The following is an 18354-nucleotide window of genomic DNA, read 5'->3' on the forward strand; positions in this document are numbered from 1 at the left end:
CCGTATCGGAGGCATGGGTCCCTTCACCTGTGGAGTACTTGGAGACATTTTAGGAAGGATGCTGACAAACCGATGCAGAGGGCAGTGACTGGGACTGTGACGGAAACCGAAAGCTGGCACGTGAAGAGTGTTTGAAAGAGCTAGACGGGGATGTGGAGTATGGAGAAGGGACAGGAGCAATGTCTTCCACATATCTGAAGGGCTGTCATTTGAGAGATGAGAGCTGTTTGTTTGGTTTTCACTTGATCCTAGAGGGGGTGGAGGAGAGAACCAGGATCAAAAAGGTGGAAGGAGCTGAGCTCAGAAGTAGTTTAACACAAGGAAAATTATCCTACAATTAAAGCTTTGGTAGGGAAGCAAGATGGATTCCTAAGGTCATCACCAGTCCTTTGAATGTCCCCACAGTTTCACAAATTCCCTAAAAAAAGGGACAAGTGATTGGAAAATCAAGGAGTATTTTTTCCTAATTATATCCAGAAAGGGAGTTCCAGGGAGTCTAGATTTTGTTGGAAGTGAGTAAAAGGGACAGCGCTTTGATCAATTATGGGCCCTCACAAAGATGATTAATTTTGAAAATACCTAGGAATGAGGGAGCCACAGAAAAGATAAGGTATTGGGAGAAGCATGCAGGAAAGAATGCATAGCAACTGTTGCATGGAGTGAGAGCTCCCCCACACTTGTAGGCCTTCCAAAGCCCCAAGAGTGATAACCAGAATTCAGAATATGGGTCAGCGAGCCCAAAGATCCTTGCTGTGATTTGTAGGGACTTCAGATTTTATGTAGGAAGATGAATGTCGGGGATATGACCAAGACAGAACTGTTTCAAGCCTCTTAGAGTGACCCCTTCTTTTGTGGTAGAAGCAGCATTTACCCTAATGCAGCCTTGGCTAGTTTTTCTCCAAAAGGCAATGGAATCGTGCTCGAGGCTAACTGGCGCAGGGGACTAAGGTTCAAACCACTGACACAGTTTCCTAGTTATATGATTCAGAAAAGTGTAAAAGCCCAGGGCTCCTTGGGCTTGATGAAAGCTGCTGACTGGGTGATCAGTGCTGTATCCCTGCTGGAGATCCCTTCCATGGTATTGGAAACATTTTTGTAAAATGTTAGGTGATTTAATTCTAATCCCAAGCCTGAACCATAGGGCTTGTCCGACCCCCTCCCAGCAGATGATGTCACTTCCTAAACAGAAGCTGTTTTATATTGCTCTTCCTTCTTTCCCCTACTTCAAAACTTGTTGATATTGCTCCTTGTTCTTTCCTTCCTTTCTCCAGTGGCTGATGAAGAGGTGTCCCTTCCATCGCAGCCAAACCCTTCTCCCTAAGAATGCAATCCTATCCCCTTCTCTTAAATTGCCCCTCAGTCACTCCCTTTGTCTAATCTTCAATGTTTCTGCATCCACTGGTCCCTTCATTGCTATCTAAAAACATTTCCACATTTCCCCGCTCATCAAAAAACAAAATGAGCTCTTCATTTTACCCCATCACCTCCTTAAGTTACCAACTTACATACATATGGGTTTGATTCATATATGTGTATGTTATGTATATGTATGCTGATACTGGTATGTATATATGTGTGTTGATATATGTGTATATAATTGCATAAGTCATATGTATGTATACATATGTTAATATGTGGGTATGGGTATGTATATACATGTTTGTGGACAAATGTATATATACTTATCTTAATATACATGCATGTACATACACATTGGTTTATATGTGTGAGCATATATTGATATGTATATATAGGTTGATACAGGTGGGCATGTGTATATATGTACGTTGGTTCATATGCATGGATGTGTGTATATGTTGATTCATGTGTGTGGGTATACATACATATTGACACATATGCATGCCAATATATGCATGTATATAAGTACATGTTGAACCTGATGTGTGCAGGCATGTGTTGACATATATGGATATGTGTTGATTCATATGCATGTCAATATGTTTGTATATAAGTATGTGTTGATACCGATGTGCGTGAGTACACTGACATATATGGATACACATCAGAGCATGTACATATGTATGTATGCATGTCAATACATGTGTGGACCCACACACCTACCTACCTATCCACATACTAATGGAAACAAACATTTCCTAGAAGAAGCTGTTTACACTGGTAACCTCCATGTCCACTCCTCTTGTTGACTTTATGTCTTCTTGTAATTTTTGATCAGTAGGCTCTGTTCTCAAGGAGCTCAAGAGAGAGACTAGGGTTGGATAAAGAGAGCTGAGAATTGTCTGCGTGGAGATGACAATTGAACCCACCAGTGCTGATGAAATCAGCGAGAGAGAGAGAGAGAGAGAGAGAGAGAGAGAGAGAGAGAGAGAGAGAGAGAGAGAGAGAGAGAGAGAGCACGAGCGAGCATGGAGTGAAAGGAGAAGAGGGCCGAGGGCGGTGCCCTGTGGGCATAGTGGTGGGGATGAAGAACCCCCAAAGGAGGCCAAGGAGTGGTCAGCCACATAGGAGACACGTGAAGAGAGAGCAGTTAGGAAGACACAGAGAAGAGTGGGGCAGTTAGGTGGTGCAATGGACAGGGCACTGGCCCTGAAGTTAGGAAGACCTGAGTTCAAATCTGACCTCAGACCAAACACTTGGAACTTACTAGCTGTGTGACCCTGGGCAAGTCATTTAACCCCAACTGCCTAAAAAAACACCAAAAAACATAGAAAAGAGAGTCTATGGAAAGATGATCTTGTCCATGTTGTCAGATGCCACAGAGAGGTCCAGATGGATGAAGAATGACAAGATGTCATCAGATTTTCTGATGAAGAAAACACTGCTACCTGCAAGGAAGTTTCAGCAGAACGATGATGTTCAAAGCCAGATATATGAGGTTGCAGGATTTCTAGAGACCATCTCAGCCGCTAATATATTGGATTTATTGATTGATTGATTTAATAGATGACAAATTGAGGCCCGCAGACTTTAAACGACTTGTTCAACCTTCTGAAGGCAGTAAAGTAGCAGGACCTGGATTTAAAACTCAGTTCTTCAAATTCCAAAGCTAGCAAGCACTCATTTCATATCACTAGCTCAATCTCTCTTTCCATATGTGTGTACATTTATCTATATACATGCATATGTATATCTATACATTCATTAAGCTACAAATTCTACAGTTGTTTGTGTTACATATAAATTGGTAAATGTGAAAATCTGTTCCCTTTATTTAGGCTTCTGTAAGCTCAAGTGAGAGACAAACAAATCAAATCAACAGAAACTTCTTTCCCCTGATTTATTCTTGATATCTTCTTTTTAGCAACTAAGTCCTACATCAGTATATCTGCAATGATATGGCTATGTCTTGATAAGTGAAAATAATGAATACGTGGCAGTATGTGTTGGAATTTGTGCTATTCAAAGTTTTACTTGATCTAAAATGTGACAATTTTGGTTCCAGCCAGTGGAAATATACAGTGTGAATTTGAATAATGCAATCACTTCAAGGGATTCATTATTTGTACTCATTGGAACCTAGTTATGCTATATAAAGGGCAGGGGAGAGAATGAACAAATTTTGACCAAGGCAGATAGGAGATATTCTCCAGTAAGTCTCATAAAATATTTGGGTAAAACATTTTGTAAACCTTGAAAGTATTATAGTTGAGTTGTTTTTCAGTCATATCCAAGTCTACACACATTTGGGGTTTTCTTGGCAAAGACACAGGACTGGTTTGCCATTTCTTTCTCCAGCTCATTTTGTAGATGAGGAAACTTAGCCTAACAGAGTTAAGTGACTTGCCCATGGTCACACAGCTAATAAGTGTCTGAGGCCAGATTTGAACTTGGGAAGATGAGTCCTCCTGACTCCAGGCCTGGCACTCTACCCACAGTACCACCCAGCAGCCCAAAGCACTATAAGCATTATTTAAATGTGAATTTTAGTTAGTAATGTAGTTCCTGTTTGCCTTTTGACTGTCTCAGAAGTTTCATCATCGTGGATTGCAAAGAACATAGTTCCTTGAGGGGCATGTAGGGATGGGGTAAAATATTCTTGAAATTCTACAACTATTCCTTAATTTATTTGATTAGACCCAAATTGTAAGAACTGGATCTTTCCCCTTAAGAAAAGCAAAATTCTCTTACTATAACAGGAATAATAACAATAATTGACATTTATGTAGTGCTTTGAGGTTTGCAAAGTACTTTGCCTTTATCTCATTTGATCTAGGATTTAGCTGTTATTCCAATTGCCTTGCTATTTAATGTGTGGATGGCCCAGAGAGGATTCGGATGAACCTTCTTATGAAGAGGATGTGCTCTGTCCAGTTAAAGCCTACACTTCCTAGCCCTTCAGATGGGGCTGGTGATGGATGCTCTGCTGGCACTGTGTCCTGTCTCCCAGTTTCTCAGAGGACACTCTGGCATTCTCCATCTGGTTTTCTATTTCTGTCCATCAGCATATGACTGATCCGTGTATTGCCTGAGTCAGATTTCAGTGAGTTTTTGGTTTCCCCTGGCCAATGAATGTTTTCAGTTGTGTAAAGACTTCCCTGGTGCAGGCTGGTAGTGGCCTCAGCTGTCTTTCAGGCTTGCCATTACTCTTCCAAGTCTGAGGGCAGTTTATATGCTTCAAAAGCAGTCACATCCAATTACAGCAGCTCCTGGATGCTCCATGCGCTTCTGATGGGTGCCATGGCCTATGGTGGTGAGAGGATTTCTCAGATGACCAAGAGCTATTTTAAACTGGTGCAGGACTACTTTACTGCTGCCTTGAATAGGGCTCAGCAAAAACAGTCAAACAAGGCAAAGCCTTACGGATATACCTTCTATTATTTTAGTGATTAGGGAATGGCTAAGTGCTAAACATTTTGAATATTGCTAAGGGCACATGTAGTAAGTCTTAATAAACGATTGACAATATCAATTGAGGCATATCACAACCATATAGAATAGCTTCAGTATGTCTGAAAAGTGCTTAGCATCGACCAACTCACAAGCATTTATCAAGAGCCTACTATGTGTCAGGCACTGTGCTAGGCTTTGGGGATAAAAATAGCAGGAATAAAACAATGTCTACCCTCGAGGAGCTTAACTTCTAACAAGGAAGGCCTTGCTGTGCTAGGTCTACTATTTTTTTAAGCTTTCCAAGTTCACTATATAATGGTGAGGTCAACTGAGAATGCCTGCCCTTGTATCTGAATGGATGGGAATGAAGTGTGGTCACTGTGCACACTCCAGTTTCTTGGAGCCACAGGGTGAATCTGGGAGACACTAGAGGTGGACGAGCAGCCCTGAAAAGGGCTTGGTAAGCCCTCACACCACAAGGGCTAGACCTCCTCAACACCTTCTCTCCCTCCCAATGACTGGTAGGGGTTTGTGTCAGAGAATGTTGGTGGTATGTTTAGTACCAACTGTTCTCACTGCATCATCTCGGTCACTAGAGATCTTTCTAAAAACGAACTGAGTCTGGATAAATAAATAATACCAACACTTATAATAAGAAGCACACTGGTGAGGGCTTGTGAGCTGTGGTGTTAGAAGAGATGATTCCCTAAGTTCTCAGGGCTGTACCCAGTGCACAGAGGGCACCTAGCAGTCATTCTGTGAGGACTTGACTCATAGTAAATGGGAAGGGGAGTGGGGATAGCTGTCTCACGACCTGTGCTACAACTATGAGGTTTGGATGCTGTTCGCTGAACTTTTTATTCAACAGAGATTACTTCTGCTATAATAACAACAACAATAGTCACAACAGCTAGCATTTACACAGCTTATATAAAGTTTGCACAGCACTGAGCATAAATTATCTCATTTAATCCTCACCACCACCCTGGGAAATAAGTGCTCTTCTTATCCTCATTTTACAGATGAAGAAATGAGATGAAAGTGATGTTTTGATTTCAACAGGAAAAAAATATTGGTTCTTAAGAACATCAGTAAAAATCTCTGTAAAGATCTTTGTCATGACTTTCTTAATTACCTCAGGGTAATTCTCCTTTCTCTCAATTTAATTCAACAAGCATTTATTAACAGTTGGGTGCCAGACACTTTCTAAGTGCCAGGGATATAAAGACAAAACCGAAAATAGTCTGCACCCTTGAGGAGCTTATAGTCTATACCGGGAAGGTGTAGAAACAACATATATACAATGAGTAAATGCAAAATATCTATAATTTTTTGGGGGGGTTAATGAATAATTGGTGGTAGTGGGGAACCAAAAAAAGGCTTTATTTAGGAGGTAGCTTCTGAACTGAGCCAACACATATTGCTAAGGTATTATTTTGTATACCCTTAATTTTGCAAATTGTTAGATAGTGCCTTAAGGCACTCTTGTTAAATAACAATTCAAGAGTTAAATTTTTATGTACAGCTTGTCTTCCCAAACTAGACTGTAAACTTTCTTGGGGACAGGGACCATTACCTTATGTTTCCTTGCATCCTCCATGGTACCTAGCACATTACTTTGCTTACCGTTTAGGTACTAAACCTGTATCTGTTAATTGATTAAAAGGAATAAGCAAGCATAACCACGGCAAAAGCCCCTTCCCCCATCTTCCTGTATAATAAATCATTCAGCAGGTAACCATGGCACTAGGTACAATAAATTTCCACTTAGGCAGACTATTCATGGATGTTTGGTTAACAGATCGTTAACAGATCATATTTTCTGGATCAGTAAATTAGGTCCAATAAAGGATTGTTTTTTTATCAGCTTTATCACCTCACATCATAATCAACTTTTAAACTGTAACTATCCCAGAAAATCTGGAATGTATATGCAAGTATACATATGTCACATATATGTACATATTTACACTTACATATATCTATCTACACACAGTCTAGGACAGCAATTATTGCAATATGAATGGAAAAGGTGCAAAAGAGTAAGATGAATTTATACTGAACATTGGCTATAACAAGTCACATTTCAAAACATATTAGGATGTTTATGATTTTTCTCATTCACAAAAATGCAATAAAAATGTTCAAGCTACCCAAGTTTTCTGATTGTTTGGCTGACAGATATCACAAAAAGAACTCATACACAGCTCTTGAAGGTTTGCAAAACTCTTCTTATGTCATTTGAGCCTCAAGTCAACTGTGTGAGTAAATGAGAGGGTTGGACCATTTCAGCCCTAAATCTACCATCCTATGATTTCCAATTCATTGACAAAGAAATTGAAACTCAGAGAGATTGTGACCTGCTAGTGGTTACAGAGCCAGTAGATGTTAAAAGAGGAATCTGAACCCAGACACAGCCTCTGTGTACTGTGCAACCTGCCTCCTCAGAAGCATTTATTAATAGCCTACTTTTTACCCAGCATTGGGTTAGGAGTGGGGGCTGTACACAGAGACAAGAATATAGTCTAGAAAGAGGTTTATGTTCTCCTGCATTGTTGTAGAAACAAGGGAAGAAAACATTGTATGCACACTCATTTCACTGTGGTATAGCAGAGGTGTTGCCGATGCTGAAGGTAGTGGGAGGGTCTGTTTTTCAATATCGGACAATTTTGCAGCTTTAGAAGGGATCCTCAAAATTTTAGGGATTCTGAGAAACTGCTGGGAATAGGCATTGGAGAAAAAACAAGGAAAATCTCACATTACATCTGTTTTTGAAAGAATTTAAGACAAGTTTAAATCTAATCTCTTCCACACGTGATTTATGCCTGGCTTCTCATTTCCCGATATTTGGATTCGTCTGTTCATTTATCGAGCACCTACTACCTACAAAGAACTGGGCCTGTCTGAAAATGATTACATCTTTAAAGTAGTGATTTTCTTCCAAACCAAAGGTGAAAGAGTTGTATTTGAGGGCACAATAAGAATATAAGGGTTATCATTTTTTTTAACGTACAAATGTGCTTGTCAGGTTTAGAAATCCATTATTTTTTGGTTTCTACAAGGTCCTAGATCTTTAACAAATCGAACAAATTTGTTCCAATTTTAACAAATTTTTAAAAAAGCTTTTAAAACATTCAGTTTAAGAGAAACTAGAATCTTCAAACTTGCAGCTCTAGGAAGAGAGAGACTACATAACTAAAACGTTGCTATGGTTTCTCTTTCTGAAGACCTCTGGGGCACTTCGAAAAACCCACCCAATTTAACCGCTAGTTATTTGAACCCAGGCTAAGTTATCGATTCCGCGCCCGGAGGGTGCAATGCCCCGGGCTCGGGGCTGGCTGGGGGAGGGGCCCAGCAGCTGCAGCCTCCAGCAGTGCTTTACCCTCAGGGAGCTTCCTGTCTCCTTACACTTTAGAAGAATGGAGCCAAGAGCTCGGCCTCCCTCCCCCTCCCCCACCCCCGCAGCTGCGCCCCTCCCCCCGGGGGCGACTCCCGATGTGCCCCAGACTCCGGGGCCATCCTCTGCCTCCGCACCCCCTGGGGGCCTTCCCGGGCAGGGGACCCGGGGGGTGTGCCCCCGCGGCCGGAGCCCCCACGCTCCAGGCCTCGCCACAATGTGCCCAGCTCCTGCAGGGCCGCGGTAAACAATGAAGGAGGGGGGTGACCCCGCCGGCGGCGGCGGCGGGGTGGGTCCCGCACTCCCCCGACAGTCCAATCCTCGGTCACATTGTTGAGAAGCAGATGTCATTATGGGTGGAGCTGACACTGCCGAGCAGCTGAAACATTTTTCTAGCCCAACTCACTCCCAGCCTGCCCCGGGAGAGGGTCTGCGCCCCACACAGGTAAGTCGAGCTCCCTCCACCACCCTCTCTCTCTCCAGCACCGCCCCCAGCCCCAACCCCCCCCCACCCCCCTAGGGGAACCCGGAAGTTCTGACCCGGACGGCCGGAGGCGTAAACGCTCGAGTGAAGAGTTCAAAACTTGCTCCGGCCTCTGGGCGCCCGCGCAGACTCGGGCCCCGGAGCCTCCCCCAGCCCGGCTTCCCCGCGGGACGCTCAGGGACCGACTCTGCTCTGGCCTTCTCTTCACTTCCTACTGCGGGCCGAGGCTTGGAGGCAAGTGGGGGTGGGGAGGAGGGAGGCCGGGGCGAGCCCGAGGCAGGGCCGAGGCGGCCCCCGTGGGCCTCTGCCTCGGCCGCGGCCGGGATATGACTGAGGGAGTCTGTGCGGTTGTTCGGGGCTAGGGCTAAGGAGCTTCCGGCCGACTCCGGCCGCGTCCGGGGACCAGATCTGGGGTGGGGTCGAGCAGGGACGGGAAGGTGGCCCGGGTGGGCGTTCCGAGGTTCACACTCGCCTGGGACCGGGTGATCTGCAACTGGTAGTAGTCTTTACTCGGCGCCGGGCCTTGTCCGCCGGCTTCGAACAGAGTCTCTGGCAGCAGGGACGCCATCTTGGGACGCCACCGCCGTCGCCTCGGCAACCAGGAAGGGGCGGGACTTGGGCTGGGGTCATGGGGCCAAAGTCCTGGTAAATCGGGCTCCCAGTTTAAGGGCTAGAGAGCTTCCAATTTGACGTGCTCCAGGCATCCCCGTGTCTTCTGAGAGCCCTAGTACAAACCACATCCTTGCAGCTTATACCCTGGGGACCCTATTGACTCGAAGGGAAATTAGTTCCTGCTACCAAAGAGAGACGGGGGGGGCCCTGGGTGACCCCGGCGGAGGGATACCAATAGAAGCCTACACATCCTCCTTCCTGGTCCCTCGTAGGGATCGGGAGATCTGAAAGCGGTCGGGGGGAAACGGGGGTCGGGCGGTGGGGGGGTAGGGGGGTAATGTGATGTGCCGCGGGCCGGGCAGTGGGGCCTGTCCCGCGGGCATGCCCCTGGCGAGGAGGATAAAGTAGTTCCTCGCCGGAGTGTTAGAACGGGTGGGGGGGCGGGGAGGGAGGGAGGTGAAGGCGGAGGGGGACGCTCGGCGCGGTGCTGCGGCTCAGCTGATAATTGAAGGGACCGGAGGATCCGCCGCCGCCGCCACCGCCGCTGGGGGGGGGTGGGGGGGGGGGAAGAGAGTGGAAGTTACTGCCGCGCCACGGAGTCCGGAGCGGAGACTCGGGGACGAACTAGGTAACTGAGACGCGCCTGCCGGGGCCGTGCTGGAGGCCCGCCGCAGCTGGGGGGGGAGGGAGGGGGCGCTGTGGAGCCGGGGGGCTGGAGGGGAGGAGACGCTGGCGACTGAGGTGGGTAGGGGGGCGCAGAAAATCCCCGGGAGCCTTGTCGTGTCATCGCCTCCGTTCGGCCCCTTCTCGGGCCTGCTGGAGGCCAGATGCAGCCAGGCCCGCGGTAGTGGGGGGAGCTGCACTGTGGAGAGATGAGTTGGAGAGGTTTGGGATTCGGGAGAAGGGGGGCTGGCCAGGGGAGGGGAAGAGAGAGTGGGGTAGTGAGCTCCCCCCGCCCCCGGAAATGAGGGTCCTTTGGACACAGTAAAAGGGGGTGTGTGTGGGGAAGACGACTGTGGAGAACGGGGAGCCCGAAATGGGGGTTCAGTCGTCCGAGGGGGTGTAGGAAGTGAGTAGTGGGGGGCCGGAAGTGCAAGTGGGGGGGGTCTGTGGAGACGGAGAGGGTTCCCCGGAAATGGGACAGGGGGCCCGGAAATGGGGGGGAAAGGACCACTGGGAGGCCCGAGGCGGCCCGGAAAGGGAAGCCTGGGAGCCGGCGGAGGCACCCCAGGGTTGGAGGAGCGCCGAGCAGCCGAGCCGGGCCGAGGGAGGCCGCGGGCCCTCGAGGCTGGGCGGGCAGTGGTGTGTGCGCCGCGGTGTGGGGATGGAGGCGGGGAGGGGCCGGGGGGGGCGGGGACGTGGAGACCCCAGAGGAGGGGGCGAGCCAGGCCCCCCCCCGAAAAAGTGAAAAGTTGTGTCTTTGGGAGGGGAAGTGACCCCGGGTCTGCTGAGGCTAGATGGCTCCCGGATCGAAATGCTTGTCACGGCCTCGGCCTTCCCCGGTGTGTGTTTGCGTGTGTGCGCGTGTGTATGTACGTGGGCATCTTGTGCGTTAAATAAACACGTCCTTCCCGCATCCCCGGCCTCCCCACCCCCTCCCCCAGAAATGCCTGTAAAGGGGGGGAGTTTCAATGACAGTGCCAGAGGACACGGACCCAGAGCGTTTTCTCGCGAATAGTCCACCCACGCTGCGAGGTCCTCCTTTGAAGAAAGCAATTCCCCTTCCTGCTCCTCTTTAGGAGGAGGTTGGAGCCCAGCACCCACCCCCAGACTGGTCTAAGTGACGCCGGTGCTTGAACTCCTGACGGGGGAGGGAATTGGTTACTCCTGGCTACTGGAGTGTACGGAAGAGGCTGCCCGCAATTCTTAAATGAGATTTTTGGTGTGATTAACGCCAGTTGGCTGGGGAGGTCTGGCTTTAAGCATCGCGTCTGAAGGAGGGTAAAGTTTAATTGCATTCTGTGGAGGAGGAGGAGGGGCCGGGGGCTGGGGGGGGGCGCGGGGCCCGGACTGGCGCAGGGAATACGTTCTGGGTGTGTTCCAGCTTACCCCGGCCGCCTCGGGCTCTCCGGCTGGCTTCGGGGCTGCCGAGCCACCCGATCTCCCTGCTTTCTCAGCCTTGTAGGCCCCTGGCTGCTGGCTTTTAACTTTTCATTCTTCTCGAGAGTCTTTCCCGACCTGGTCAGGGGCATTTAATCTCTCAGAGGCTCCCGGAGTTGAGGCTTAAATTGCCATACTTAAATAAAGGCAGTGTAGAAAGTTGAAAGAGCTGTTGAGTAGGGGAAAAAACCGGCGCTTGGAACAAAGGTCCTAGTTATGTAGGAGAATAAGGCAAGAGGCCTATATCTGAGGCCTATGTGTGTCGCATTTACAGCATGGGGGAGGGAAACATTAAGGGGTTGCTTTATTGGTTGGAGTGATTCCTGTCAGAGGTTAAAACATAATTAAATGCTGAGGGCTTTTTTTTAAAGATTTGTTTGCTATATATAGTTTGCTCTGTGTACAGTGCTACAATTGAGTGAGAGTTTCAGTGTAGACAGCAGCTCCCTCGAATAAACCCACCTCCCTCATATAAAGTACAAGAAATATTGAACGATTATGGATTTAATGTCATCTTTGTAAATGTAATTGTGGGATTTCCCATATTTCATTTATTTTAAATTTTAGTATATATAATATTGTTGGAGCTTGTTGGATTTTTATACATGTGTCTGATATCTAAATGCTTTCATATTCATCTAGAATTAAAGTTTGACTGTAATTAAAAACCTGTCATTATTTCTGTTCTGTAGGCTGTTTTTCAATATGTTGTGTGTGTGTTTTAAAATACTTAGCTAGGTTGTCATTTACTTTGCATACAACGTTTTTTGTCGTTTTTATTCTTTTTAGAAAAATGTACATTTATATTTTAAACTTACAAGCCTCTAACAGATGAATATAGATATATAAATATAGTAAATTTTGGAAGTTGAAAAACTTAAGGTTTTAAGTGCGTTTTTAAGTACTGAATCAGACCTAGGTAATCTGTAAAAATATTACATTGACCAAGAAGTTATATACTTTCCTTAGTATCATTATAATCAGTTTCCTCAGAAATTGAGGATTTGAACATAACCAGTAGGAAATTCTTCTGAATTGTTGTTACTTAGTTGTATTTTTAAAAAGTCTTTTTAAAAAGCTGATTTACGTATCATTTATGCATCACTATATCATTTACATATGATACCTATCCTTGTGTAAATGTAGAAAACAAGAATGAAGTGAATTGATTTGATGAAGTCAGTGAAGAAAAAACACTAGACTAAGAATGAGAAGACCTGGGTTCCAGTTCTGGTTTTATTAAAAACTACTTATTAGCCACAGAAATTGGGCAAATTGCATAATTTTTCTGAGTATAAGTTTTAATCTGTGAAGAAAATGGATTTAGGCAATTTCTAGAGTACCTTCTTACTCTAAACTTTTAATAGTTCTAGTAGAAAAGAAACTATGATGTAAGGGCTATTCAGAGCTTTTTCCCATTGGTGTTTCAGATGAAATCAGTGAATTTATTACATGATACATTAAATAGGATAAAGCGGTAATGCTCATTCAATAAAAATATAGAGAAATTTTTCAGGTAAAGAAACTTGAATTCCAACTACTAAAAATATTACTTTTTGTATTTATTATTTTAGAGGAAGGAAGGAAACAAGTAGTTACTAAGACTCTTGTACAGGAATTGTGCCAAGCTCTTTACAAATGTTATCTCATTTGATCCTCAACAATCCTGGGAGTGAGGTGCTATTATTATAATACACATTTTACAGTTGAGGAAACAGACTGAAACAGGTTAAGTGGCTCACCAGGTTTACACAGCCAGTCAGAGGTCACATTCAAACTCAGCTCTTCTAGACTGCAGTCTCCAAGCCCTATCTAGAGGCTTAATCCGGGTAAATTAATAAATCTGACAGTTGAAAGTGCCATAGCCAGAGAAATAGAATAACACTTTAAAACCTAAAGAATCAATAGAAACTACAAATTAGCACAGTGATTCTTTGTTTTTTGGACTTTTTTTTTCTTAGTCTAGATAGTTAAAAGAAAATGTTCCATCCTTCTCTTCCCCCTCCCCCCCCTTGTCCTTGATGTATTAACTGGGGAGTATGAGGTCTTGTTATATTTCAAGATGTACTTACTACATTCTGTCTCTGTCTCATTTCTTTACTGTCTCTCCCCCCCCCCCATTTATTAGTCCATGCCCTTTTAAATAGGGACCTCTTTGTTCCTCTGTATGTGCTTTCACTCATACTGCTCTTCACCACTGCCCATCTGGAATGTGCTCCACTACTTCAAATTCTATACTTCATTTAAGATGTGGTTAAGGCTCATCCCTCCAAGAAAACTTCCCTAATTCTACCACAAGGGAGTCTTTATTTTGAATTTCCTAAATAATGTGTATAAAATCTATATGAATCTGCTGCTTGCCTCATAATTGTTCTTCACTTATTTGTTCAGTTAGATTGTAAACTCTTTGAGGGAGGACAGGGATGTTCCTTCCAGGAAAACGTTTTCTAGAGTGCAGTGTTTCCTAATCAAAAAAAATATGCTATAGCTCTGGGTGCTTTTGGCAGCTAGGAGTGGACTGGGGTGGGGGGGTGGTTGAGAAGTGGTTGGGTATTTGGAGCTTAAGAGCCACATGGAAACTGGGTAAAGGAATAGTTTTAAGTTTGTCAACATGGTGACATTGCTACAGTGTATTTGCATATGATTTCTTCCTCCTGCATGCCCTTAGTGCTTTGCAAGTCTTAGGACACCTAACAATATTCTGTCTTCTTGTCTTAATTCTTCCAGATTGGTATAGAAAGTCCGAATGGAGAGAGGTTTTTGTCCATCCTTGAGTCAAACCACCCAGGTTCAGCAGCCTCTCACAAATACTACCTCAGCCTTTGGCAAGTCCCGCAACTTCTCAGTGCTCTAGGCAGTGTTTGATTCAAGATAGAAGTTGTAGACTAGTTAGACATCTGCAGGAATTCCCTACACTCATGAAACCAAAGGATATCTGTCCCCCCAAAACTTCCCAAATCTTGGTAACTCAGAGCTTCAGTGGGTGTTAATTATACTTATACCCCTTACCCTTACAGAGATTTTGTGAGGAGAACTATGTAAACTTTATTATACAAATATAACTATTATCACCATCATCTCCTGGGATCATAGATTTAGAGTTGTAAGGAACTTGAGAGGTTATCGAGGCCATTCATCCTCGTTTTACAAATGAGACTTGGAGAGCAGGGCAAGGATTCAAACTTGGGGCCTGTGACTTCCAAGGTCTTCGCTCTTTGCAGTGGCAACACTTATAACAGGACCCAATACAGTAGTTCCCTTTGAATCAAGGTAGATACTTATGCTCAAGTTGGAAAATAGCCTCGAAAAAGAAGCTTACTGCTTTTTAGACAGGTTAACATCAACTTGCACTCTAGGTGTATGGTAGAGCTACCTTCCAACTGAACCCACTTTGCTTCCTAGGTTTCTAAAAGTTACATAACTTTTAAGTTTCAATATTGTGGAGTTCATTAATGTTCAGGTTAGGGTCAGTTCTCAGGGCTGCCTTGAATTTGCCTTGACTAATCTATCCTGTCTTTGCTTTAGCCACCACCTTAACTTTTCTAAATGGTCAATTGCTAATTATCTCCAAGTGAAATATTTAGTGCTGTTCTGTGCTTTTCTTTTCTTTTCTTTTCTTTTTTTTTGGTTTTTGTTTTTGGCTAGGCATTAGGGTTAAATGACTAGCCCAGGGTCGCACATCTAGTAAGTGTTATGTGTCTGAGGCGGAATTTGAACTCACGTCCTCCTGAATCCAGGGCTGGTGCTCTATCCACTTTGCCACAGGCCACCTAGCTGCCCCCATTCTGTGCTTTTCTAAAGTGGACCCTGAAGGGGACCAGGTAGAGTGAATGTATGCTCAGATACACAAAGCCAAATAATTAATTTTTGGGTTACTGATACAACTCTGTTGTTAATATAGAGTAATCAAGAGTTTGACCAAAGCTCTTAACAGATGCAATTTTATATTATTTCCCTAAATAGAAAGAATGTAAAAATACACGCAGAAAGGTTTAAGTATCACGTATATCTCGTGGACTTTTTGGCATCTTATTTTTACACTATCCTCCTTTTGATTATAGGCTTCCTTATCAAGGTAAGGATAAAACCCTATTTATTGTTTGCTTTGATTCCTCCATAGTACAGTGATCTGTGTACTGTGGGCCCTGGGTACTGTCTGACCAACCTCCCACACCCTTTTTCTTTCTGCTTTATCTCCTTGCTTTAAAGATGCCTGCTTTATGAGCTCCGTGATCTGTTATTTAAAACTTTTCATAACTATAACCTGGCCCTTTTCTCTTCTTCTTGCCTTACTCCCCCTTATTCCACCTTATTCCTTTAGCCTCACTTGAGGCTCACTTGTGTGATCCAGGTGTACTGGCCTACTTGCAATTTCTCACACTTCATCTTTGCGCTCCAGTGGCTTTGCATCAATCAGCTGTCATCTTCCACTTCTCTTCCTTTTGGGTCCCTGGCTTCCTTCAAGATTAAGTTCAAATACTCCCTTGTGCAGGAGGCCTTTCTGGTTCCTCCCAGCAGCAGATAGCTTTCCCTTTTAGATTGCCTTGATCTCCCTCCTCTCTCCAGATCTTCTGTGTACCTAGTTACCTACATAGTCTCTCTCCCATTAGAATGTAAGCTTCTTGTAGGAAGACTTTTTTTTTTTTGGTCTTTGCATCCTCAAGTGCTTAGCACTGTGTCTTCATGTAGTTAAGCACTTAATAAAAGTTTTATTGACTGACTGTATACTCAAGTGTTAGCTTCCTGGAACAGTTAGGCAAGTATCCTGATAATTGTGTCATACTATCTATTGATTATATTTAGTTTAGATATTAGATATTATTAGACGTTATTTCCAAAGTGTTTTACAGTTAAAGTTGCTGGGAAGCAACATATGTAAAGCACTTTGCAAACCTTTAAGCACTCCATGCATGCTGTTATTATTAAGCATAAATGAAATATTAAGGTACTTAGTGTTTTCAGTAGAATTGTTTTCTTTTTCACATAGACCAAGTTAACTATTTTGAAAATAATTTTTTAAGTGTTCATGTTTTGTTTTGTTTATTTGGCACCCTTTGTCTTTATATAGCATAGTAGAGTGCTGGGCTTCTTGGAATCAGGAAGACCTAAGTTCAAATACAGCTTCAGATAACTTAATAGTTATAGGAACCTTGGACAACTATGGGTTCTGTCTCACTTTCCCTATCTGTAAAATGGAGATGATAACAATATCTACTACCCCCTAGGGTGGTTGTGAGGATCAGATGTTTGTAAAGTGCTTTTGCCAAGCCTTGAAAGTACTATATAAATGTTAGCTATCCCTCTCTCTACTCTCCCTGTTAGACCATTTTTGGTAATGATAAAAGAAAGAGGGAGGAGGGAAAAGCAGGTTTAGTAAAGCTCAGTTTATCAGCCATATATGACAGAATGTGCAATATTCCATACTCATGTCCCCTCACTTCTAAAGTGGGTAGAGAGGTACATTTTCCTAGCTGTTTTCTGGGACCCAGGTTGGTCACTGTAAATACACAGTGCTCACTTTTATGCTTTCTTTTACAATGTTGTGGGCCTTGTCTTTTTTTTCTGGTTCTGCTTCTTTTTTGCATCATAATACTTCTCTCAATTAATATTTGTTGTTTTTTATGGGACAAGAATGGATGAGCTTTAAAACCTGAACTGGGTCTGACTTGATTGTGATTTCTATGACATCATTAAATCAACTAGGCTGGATAAAAGAAGTAAAAACATATATCGACCAGACTTAGATATTTTAAGTTTGGACCTTGGAGTTCGAATGTTTTTTGAAGTACTGGAATAATCAGGGCTGTGTTACTTTGTTGTTGGTTTTTTGGCTAGTTTTAAAAGGCTTTTGGGACTAAGGGTTTTAAAAAGAAGGTTACTTAGTATTATTACTTTATGGTGATCCCTAGTTCCAGTGATAAAATAACTTTAAATTCTATTACGATGAGCTATACTTGGCAAATTTTTAACATCAAGGCTAACTATATTTAGTGCCTTTTCAGAAGGTCTCTTCTGTCTGTTGAAAATGAATTTTAATAGTAAATATTAGTAGAACACATTTGGGTGCTGAATTTGCTCCCAAAAGATAATAATGTATTATAAGCTATATAAATTGTTTGCATTGCCCATTGCAGATAATTGAGTTGATTGGATAATTTGAAATTTACAGTGAAGACCTAAATAATATGCCCTGATGCTGTTGTTAAATAATTTGAGTCTCCAGCAGTGTTAAAATCTGGCTTTAGCTCATTCCCATTGTTTCCTATTAGAAAGAATACTCTTGTTGCAACAGATGTAATGATGTCATTACCCATACATAGATTCTGAAAGCTTTTATTTATTTGTAAGCATAAGTGCCAATCACCAGCCTTCTAAGACCTATTCAATTTGAATTTATATTTTAATCAACTTGTCAAACTCAGTGAATTTTGGAAGTACTCCTTTGCTTCTGTATACAAACTACCATTAAGTCAATCCCTTCTTTACTCATCTGCATAAACAGATTACTTTGTGCTTATATTCTTTGTCACTTTCTCGATCTGACTAATTGGAGGAGTGGTTTGCTCATTTAGGACTTTTTACTGATCAACAACATGCTTGTCCTTTAGTGATCTACAGACTTTTCAGGAAAATAATTTTGAGTTTACACTCCCAATCTGTGTTTATTTACTTATCTGAAAATTATTGAACAAAATGGAGTCATCAATTATGTTCTCCCCCCAAAATCCACTTTCAACATTATTCACATATGCTATAATACTGGTAATTATGTATTATTATATGTATTGTGTATAAAACTTGAACAAAACAAATTTTAAAATGATGCGAAACTGATTAATATTTAACCCCAGATCCAGTAGGGAGCCTCTTTAGTTTATTAAGTATGAGTGACACTATCCTACTTGCATTTTAGGAAAAAACATTTTAGTAGCCAGGTAGAGGATGGTTT

The 18354-nt window shown here is 43.4% G+C and overlaps 2 protein-coding genes across 14 annotated transcripts in view; one reads left to right on the plus strand and one right to left on the minus strand.

Annotated features, from left to right (window-relative positions):
• Positions 1-9609, minus strand: part of FBXO36 (F-box protein 36) — an 87330-nt gene extending 77721 nt beyond the window's left edge. The window contains exon 1 of the mRNA XM_020970938.2: positions 9166-9609. Within this exon, the coding sequence (XP_020826597.1) occupies positions 9166-9261 (96 nt within the window). The 5' untranslated portion in view covers positions 9262-9609. The remainder of the gene's footprint in view (positions 1-9165) is intronic.
• TRIP12 (thyroid hormone receptor interactor 12) overlaps positions 8416-18354 on the plus strand; it is a 181013-nt gene continuing 171074 nt past the window's right edge. For 5 of the 13 annotated variants that reach the window (XM_020970930.2, XM_078147272.1, XM_020970934.2 and 2 more), the window contains exon 1: positions 9847-9933. The gene's annotated coding sequence lies outside the window, so the exon portion shown is untranslated. Of the gene's footprint in view, positions 8655-9845; positions 9934-10586; positions 10608-10783; positions 11247-18354 lie in introns of those variants that run through there. The other 8 variants (XM_020970926.2, XM_020970931.2, XM_020970932.2 and 5 more) reach the window with 5 other exon arrangements.

Source organism: Phascolarctos cinereus, unplaced genomic scaffold (assembly GCF_003287225.1).
Source record: "Phascolarctos cinereus isolate Bilbo 61053 unplaced genomic scaffold, phaCin_HiC Scaffold_7;HRSCAF=346, whole genome shotgun sequence".
Taxonomy (NCBI): domain Eukaryota; kingdom Metazoa; phylum Chordata; class Mammalia; order Diprotodontia; family Phascolarctidae; genus Phascolarctos; species Phascolarctos cinereus.